This window comes from Pteropus vampyrus, unplaced genomic scaffold (assembly GCF_000151845.1).
Source record: "Pteropus vampyrus isolate Shadow unplaced genomic scaffold, Pvam_2.0 Scaffold237, whole genome shotgun sequence".
Taxonomy (NCBI): Eukaryota; Metazoa; Chordata; class Mammalia; order Chiroptera; family Pteropodidae; genus Pteropus; species Pteropus vampyrus.
The window spans coordinates 770,508-778,398 of record NW_011889018.1 but is presented as its reverse complement, the minus strand read 5'-3'; the positions used below and the strand labels follow the sequence as shown (position 1 = coordinate 778,398).

The 7,891-nt window shown below is 49.8% G+C and overlaps 1 protein-coding gene across 2 annotated transcripts; it reads right to left on the bottom strand.

The window, feature by feature from the left end:
* On the bottom strand, positions 1–7,755 carry LOC105301347 (cytochrome c oxidase assembly factor 6 homolog). Of its 2 annotated transcripts, XR_896720.2 has the most exons (3): positions 7,554–7,755; positions 305–550; positions 1–16 (listed from the first exon to the last, which is right to left on the bottom strand). XR_896720.2 is itself a non-coding variant. In XM_011373952.2 (2 exons), exons 1-2 carry the CDS (start codon positions 7,695–7,697, stop codon positions 455–457), a joined length of 240 nt encoding a protein of 79 aa, XP_011372254.1. In that variant the 5' UTR covers positions 7,698–7,755; the 3' UTR covers positions 282–454. The 2 variants fall into 2 exon arrangements, 1 of the variants encoding a protein (XP_011372254.1); XM_011373952.2 differs by lacking the exon at positions 1–16 and having other exon boundaries at positions 282–550.
* Between the last annotated feature and the right edge of the window lie 136 nt (positions 7,756–7,891).

Here is a 7,891-nt window from a genome sequence, read left to right as displayed (position 1 = left end):
GTGAATGAGGAATCCCCTGCAGTGGGGAACAGGAGAGGTGAGAGAGGCCATCCTTACACTGTTACTGACTTTTGGGAAAAAGCATCCATTTTCTCATTCTGACATTGGCTGTAAGTTTTTGTAGATGGCATTTTCAGTTCTCCAGTCATTTCTGCGTGACTCCCAGGACACATAATGGCAGTTCAGTGTCTGTCTGTTTCACACCCATCCTCCAGCCAAAGAAAAAGTACACGTTTTTACAATCTACATTTTTTTTCTCAAAATACAGATTTCTTACTAAATTAAAACTAAGCATATTTCATACCTTTTTATTTCAATTCTTCATAGTCTGAATGAAATCTTGTTACTTGAATATTTTAAATTTCTATATGCAGAACAAGTTCGATGTTTAACCATGACTCAAACTACTCCTAGAGTCGGAGGTTTCCACCTTGCTGAGAAGTTGGACAGCAGCCTAGGACTGTGTAGTCGGTTTCGAAGGCTGGAACTGTCCTGCTTCAAATTTTTCTTTGAATTTTAAGTAGTCTCTTCTTTTATCAAAATATTTTATCTGTTGAGAAAAGGTCTGAAATAAGGGCAAGTTCTGCAGCTTAGGTAAAATCACAGATATAACAAATTACTCAGTATAAACTGAGTTAGTGGCATAAGCGGTTTATAGTCTAAAACTATTCTGAATCGGTGCATTTAATGTATAAAAGTCTCGAATGAGAGTGTAGGCCAATACCCTAATCCTTTTTGGGTTACAGATCCTGTTCAGAATTTAAGCTATGAACCTTCAAGGAATGTAACAGAAATCAAACAGGAAATCGAAACTTGAAACATGAAAACACGACTTTTCAAAATTCACCAAAAACAGTTCTAAGAGGGAAGTTCATAGCTATATAGGCCCACCTCGGAAACAAGAAAAATTCCCTAAACACTAACTTTACAACTAAAAGAACTAGAAAAAGAACAGAAGGAAGGAAATAAAATCAACATTATAAAAACAAGACCAAAGATCAATGAAACTACAAGCTGGTTCTTTACAAACTTTTAGCCAAACTCCTCAAGGAAAAAAAGAGCAAGTCCAAATAAACCACAGATGAAGAAGTTACAACTGACACCACGTTCATGAGGCTGTGATCATACGCCAACACGATGGACGGCGTCGAAGAAACGGATGAAGCAGAAAAACTACGAAGCCCAGTTGCAGCAATGAAATCGAAACGGTAATGGAAAAATCAAAAAGGAACTTCCGAACCCCCGCGAAGCCCGCGTTACCCCGATGCCAGACCCAGACATATAAAAAACAATTATATGCCGACATTCTTGAACATAGATGCAAAAATCCTCAAAATATTAGCAAAACAGATTCAACAGTACATTAGAAGGATTATACACCACGACCAAGTGAGATTTATCCCACGAATGCAAGGACTGGCCACAAATCACTTTGACATATTAATAACACGGATAAAAATATGATCATCTCGACAGATGCAGAAAAAGCATCTGACAAATTCAACATCACTTAATGATAAATTCTCACGACAAAGTGGGTGTGGAGGGAAATAACATAAAAACCACACATGACAAAAGCGCGGCTAACGCAACAGTGAAAAGCCGAACGCTCTTCCTCGAGATCAGGACGAAGGCGGCGATGCCCACCCTCCCCGCTCCCGTCCCGATGCCCACCCTCCCCGCTCCCGTCCCGATGCCCACCCTCCCCGCTCCCGTCCCGCACAGTATTGGAAGTCCAGCCACAGCAGTCAGAAAAGAAAAAAACGTAAAACTGTCTGCAGATGACATACCAGATCCAGAGAACCCTAAAGACTCCACCAAAAAAACTATTAGGGCTAATAAATGAATTCAGTCAAGTTACAGGATACAAAATCAATATACAGAAATCTGTTGTGTTCCTACACGCCATTAATGAACAATCAAGAAAAGCCCATTCACGATTTCATCAAAAGGCATAAAATACCTAGAAATCAATTTAACCAAGGAGATCAAAGATGTCCTCTGAAAAACTAAGACACTGAAAAATGAAACTGAAGAGGACAGAAATAATTAGAAGGATTAATATTGTTAATAAAACGTCCTTACTGTGTAAGCGATATACATATTCAATGCGATCCCTGTTACAATACCATTATTCTCAGAACGAGAACTAATCCTAAAATTTATGTGGAACCACAAAAGACGCTGAATAGCCCAAACAATCTTCAGAAAGAACAAAGCGGAAGGTATCACACTCCCTGATGTCAAACTATACTATAAAGATCAACGGGATAGAACAGCGCCCCAAAATACACCCTTGCTCATATGGTCAAGTCATCTACAACAGGTGAAGCGAGAACATACAACAGGGTAAAGACAGTCTCTTCGATAAGTGGTGCTGGGAAAACTGGACACTTTCTTACACCATATACAGCAATAAACTCAAAAAAATGTATTAAAGACATGTAAGAAATTTAATAGCTGAAACTATAAAACTCCTTGAAGAAAGCAGGCAGTAAACCTGACGTCAGTCTTAGCTGTATATTTCTGGATGTTTCCTCAGTGGAGGGCAACAAGAGAAAAAATGAATGGGATGTCATCAAACTAAAAAGTTCTTGCACAGCGCATGGAACCAACAAAACGAAGAGACCACCACTGAATGGGAGAAGATACTCCCCAGTGATACATCCGGTAAGGAGCTCCTACGACTTAACACCAAAACCCCAAACAAGCCAATTCATAGGCAGGAGATCTACACAGACATTTCTCCAAAGAGAGCATCTGCCAACGACATGTGACAAGATGCGCAACATCACTGATCATCAGGAAAATGCAAACCAAAGCCACAACGAGATCGCCTCATCACGCCTGTCAGAATGACTTATCAAGAATCAACAAGCAACGGGAGCTGGCGAGGGTGTGGCGAAGGGGACGCCTGTGCCCTGGTGCGGCTGCAGACCGGTGCAGTTGCTATGGACAACAGTGTGCAGGTGCCTCGAAAGATTAAAGACAGAGCTGTCACATGATCCAGCAATTCCACTCTGAGTACTTATCCAAAGAAAACTGAGAAGTTACATGCGTCCCTATGTTCGCTGCAGCGTAATTTACAGCGGCCAAGATCTGGAAACAACCTGTATCCACCACCAAGTGACAGATATCCACATACGCCATGGAAGATCAGCCACAAAAAGAATGAAATCTTGCCATTTGTGACAACGTGAATGGACCTAGAGGGTATTGTGCTAAGTGAAGTCAGACAAAGACAAATACTATATGTTTTCACTTAAATGTGGAATCTAAAAAACAAATTAACAAAATAGAAACAGACCCATAGATAGAGGACAAGCTGATGGCTGACGGGGGAGGGGTGGGGGGTGGGTGACATAAAAGAAAAGGAAAGAACTTGTGTTCGGACACGTGACGCTTAGTTCAGAGCTTTCAGATCGTGACGTCATGACTTAAGACAAGTGTTTCTCATCAACTGTAAGTTCAGTAAACTTTCTAATTCCTCGGCCATGATACTTCTATCAAGTTTATCTCATCCAGAAACATTTGAGACGGAGACACAGTTAAACATTGTATTTATGAACTGTGAGTCAGTAACTGATGGTAAAATTTCGGTAACTTAAAGATTTCCTTTTAGTATTTTTATGTCCTCCTCCCACCATGTGGAGTTTGAAGTCTCTGGTGAAGCAGAAAAAGCAGAGGTAGGAGATCAAGGCCAACCCCAAGGCCACCGGCGCCTGCGTCTGCCGGCTCCGCACGCGGGCCGAGCCAGAGCCGCAGGATCGACTGTCAGGACGGAAAACACTAGTCCTTCCGTTACAACCTTTCTTCGGATGTCACTTTTAAATACTTCTGTGGCGCCTAAGAATGTACAAACCTGCGCTGTCTCAAGCTGGTGTGAGGTGCAGGTAAAGCGGCCGCACGGCTGGCGTTTCTCCAGGGACACAGGACAGCCGTGGGCTCCTCACAGACCCTCTGGGTGACTGCTGCTCCCACCCACAGAGAAACCGTGTTCCCTCCAGTCAGGCCTGAGCAACTCCGCTCTGAAGATCAGTAGGGCGAAGGCCCCTCGGCCTGCGGGCTCTGGGGCCCTGTCACAGCGGGGCGGGGCCGATCCCTCCGCCAGGTGTGGGGCTTTAATACGGGCTCCTGACCCGGATGCACAGCAGTTACCTTCCCCCCTCCCAGGAAACGGGGCCCAGGTCCCCTTCTCAGCCCAGAGCTGACACCAACCTGCTTCTCGCAGCCCCCCGGCTTTGCCACGAGCCCATCGGGGCCGCTTCCCTGAGCTCCGCCGCACCCCGAGGCCTCTGCTAGCTCCCTGCCCTGGCGGGTGACAGCCCGCAGCCCGTGTGTGCAGTCTCCCAGTGGGTGACAGCCACAGCCCGCGTGTGCGGTCCCCCTGGCTGCAGCCGATGAGCCTGACCGGGGGCCACAGGGCTGACTGGGCGGGGATGGCTAGTACCTATGAGGAGTGGACACCGTCCTTAACGTTTCTGTGGCAAGTCAGTGGGTCTCTGCACCTCCTGCCACATCTCCAGCCGCCTGGCGGACAGTTCCATGGACAGGTCCCGCTGCCCTTCCAGGTCCAGAATCTGGCGTCTCCCCAGCTGCCGCGTCTCTCTCCTCCCAGACACTCGGAGCCGTCAGACCGTCCTCGTCTCACCGGGACCGTCGTAACGGCCCGCGCCAGCTTGCTCTGCCTTCCTGAGCCCGTCACACTGCTGCCAAGCGTAACTGGTGAAACCCGCATCTGATCACCATGCCACTTGCTCGTTTAAAGACCTTTTGAGGTCAGCATCCAAACTCCTCAGTAGGACGAGGCCATTCGTGGCCTGATCTGCCCGCCTGTCTGTCCTCTGAATTTACCAGCGCCCCTGAGACACTCGCCAGGTGGCCACCCTGTCCCCCAGGTCTGCTCGCTTCCTGTGCCTCTGCTCCTCAGGCTTCGCCGTCGGTCACTAACAGCTGAGGATTGGACGTGCGGCACTTTCTCTAAGAGGCTAGGGACTCCACAGCATCTCCTGAGCAGCTCGGAGGGCGTATAATGCCAGTGTCCTCTGAATCACTAACGAGACGCGGGGTAGGAGTCAATGTCAAAATACAGAATTTGAGACATTTCAGAGGTTCCCAGGGAAGAGACATTTTCTGATACTGGGCTCAGATAGTTTGGGTGTCTGGCTGCTCTCTCTCTGAAGGACTGCTGGGTGACACCAGAATGACAGGCAGGATCCCCACTCCCCCCTAAGCTATGAACCAACAGAGGACTTTAAGTGACTGCTGGACAAGTGAGGCTGCTGAGTGCTGTAACAGGGACACATGAAGTGCCACAGAGAAATTCGTTTGGTGACAGCGAGCTAGGAGTTGCTTGGCATATTTATCATGTAGCAGATCTGCATTTTCAGTGTTTTATGACAGCGGGATTCACCGTAAGTCTCTACTTTTATCTTTATTTTCTGGCTGTGACCGTGGGCTCAGAGAGACCTACATTCAAACCCCGATCTACTACTCCACAGGCTGGCCGACCGTGACCGGGAGCATGTGACCTCGCCTTCCCGAGTGTAATTCCTACCGCGCAAAGCAGGTGCGACAGTACCTCCCAGACAGTACCTCCCAAGGCCGGACGAAAACGAAAGCTCACGAAAACAAACGTCTCGCGCAGCGCGCACTCAGGCGGCTTCCATTTCTCCTCCTCCCCTGCCCCCCGCACACGGCTCTGGGAGACGCGTCCAGCTTTTGTGCTGGGGCCGCGGCTAAGACCAACAAGGCAGCACCTGAGGGGAGAGCCCAGGTGAGGGGCGCAAAGGGCCGAGGTGCGGGCTGAGGAGGACTTGGTTACGCATTAGGAACCGAGAAGAGTTTTGAGTGCAAAGTGGCTGTGGCGTCAAGTGCCGCAGGCGTCAGGACGCTTTGCTCTACCCCGCCCCCCAGGGGGGCTGTCCCTTTCCCCAGCGCCACTCACAGCAACCTGGCGATTTCAGCAGGGTTGATCCTGCCAATACCCAGCCTCTCGGTCCCCCGCCCTCTCCAACGACCTGTCCTCCAGCTTCTCGACTCCTGGGCCCGGGCCTAGAGCTTGTCCTAACCAAGGGACAGCCCTCCCACAGTCCCGGTTCTGAGCGTCCATTCTCCGACCTCCGCCTCTGCTCTTTCCCTCTGGGACCCTGATGCCAACGACCTGCTGATGCCACCAACTTTTCACCGACTGCCACCCCTCTCACGTCCTCACCCGCCTTCCTCCCACTCAAAGCTCTCCGGTGGCTTCCCGCATCACCCAGAGGAAGAGCCACCCTCCCTGGCCTCCCTCCCATCACCTCTGACCCTGACTTCTTTGCTCTCTCCCTGCTGTTCCTTCACGCGCTGGACCTGGCCCCACCCAGGGCCGCCGTCATCCTGCTGCCCTGTGAACACGCCCAGCCTCAGGGGAACCACGTTCGCTGTTCGCCCAAACTCCGTCTTCCACCTGCTTCTTAAACCAGAAGTTACTCTCAATCTGATGGGAAAACCAGAGATGTATGGCATTGCCTGAATCATCATCTAATCCAGTCGCCCAGCTCCACACGTATCGGTTTTCAGTTATATATCGAGACAGACATTTGAACTTCACAGTAATCCTACAGGATCGGCTGCCTCGTGCGGGTTTTACAGATGTCACCTAAAGTAATTGCTGGTCACTGTATTCATCGCCAGCCTAGGTCTCCAGTGACAGCACTCTGCGTCACGCCCTTCCTGCTGTCTCCCTCAAGCCCCAGCCTCCTGACCCAAAAGCAGGAGGGGTGAGAACCCTAAGGCCGCTTGACCTCGAACATCTGTTCTCAAACTACGCCCTGCACTTTGGGGCAGCACGAGGCAGGGAGAAAGCACTGACAAATCAGGGCCGAGTCCCACAGCAGCCGGCGGCGCCAGACTTGGGATTTCCGTTCTGCCCCCTGCCAACACCGAGCCAGTCATCCCCATGCACGGAGCTTCTGCTGCCGCCCCTGGAAGTGGACGTGACACGGGAGGAGCGACACCCACTCACGGAATCACCGAGCTCCACCGCGCCAGCTTGTCTCCCAAGCCGTCCGCACCGAGGGCAGGCGACGGAACAGAAGCGCCTGCCAGGGAGGCTCATGGGGCGGCTGGTGGCAGAATCTGACGTATGAACATTTTACTTTCTAAACTTTTCATTATATTTTGGGTATACGAGTATATGATTTTGGGTGGCCAACTTGAGTAGCTTTTGATAGTAGCTCCAGGCCAGTGAACCTGCCGACTCTTGCCCAAGATGAAATATTACCCCTGAGGAAGATCCTGGAGAAGCCTACCGATTTAGTGGGTTGGAATTCTTTAGCTAGGCTCTTGTGTTTTATTTTTCAATGATTTTTAAAGTGTCGGGTGACATTTTCCAAAGGTCAGCCTTAGTACATAAGACCAGCCTGGGTGGCCAGTCAAGGTTTCCTCTGCTGCTCAGATTCTGTTGACCTGACACGCCTGTGACAGTGCTAGATTTCATGGCCTGCCATCACTCACACCATAAGCTCTGTGTATTTTAACTGCAAACAGAAAAACTTCCAAGTGTGACTTACCCACTGTTGGGGGCAACTTGCTTCAAATGAGCGTCTTAACTTCTTGCACTGAGAGGCATCCTCTGTGTTCTCGTCTAAACACTTCCAGTATTCATCCCGGGCTCCCCAGCACACCTGCCTTTCTTTCATAGATGGGGCTGCCATCCTGTTGGGCTCAAGCTGTCGGCCCAAATGACATTAGACGTTAGCAAGGAAATAACACCGGTTCCCGCCAACCCCAGCTTTTCGAAATTATGCCTCGGGCTTTTGGGTGCAGCTGCAACCAATCAGCTCCGGATCGGCGGCACCAGGAGGGCAGCGGCCTGAGAAGCCTGGGGTCCCTAACCCGGGCCGCCGCG

Excerpts from the sequence above, each read along its gene's own strand:
- LOC105301347 (XM_011373952.2), bottom strand. The coding sequence starts at position 7,697 with ATGGCAGCCCCATCTATGAAAGAAAGGCAGGTGTGCTGGGGAGCCCGG. Across the intron at positions 551-7,553 it reads CAAGTTGCCCCCAACAGTGG|ATAAAATATTTTGATAAAAG; the intron begins GTAAGTCACACT and ends TTTTCTCAACAG.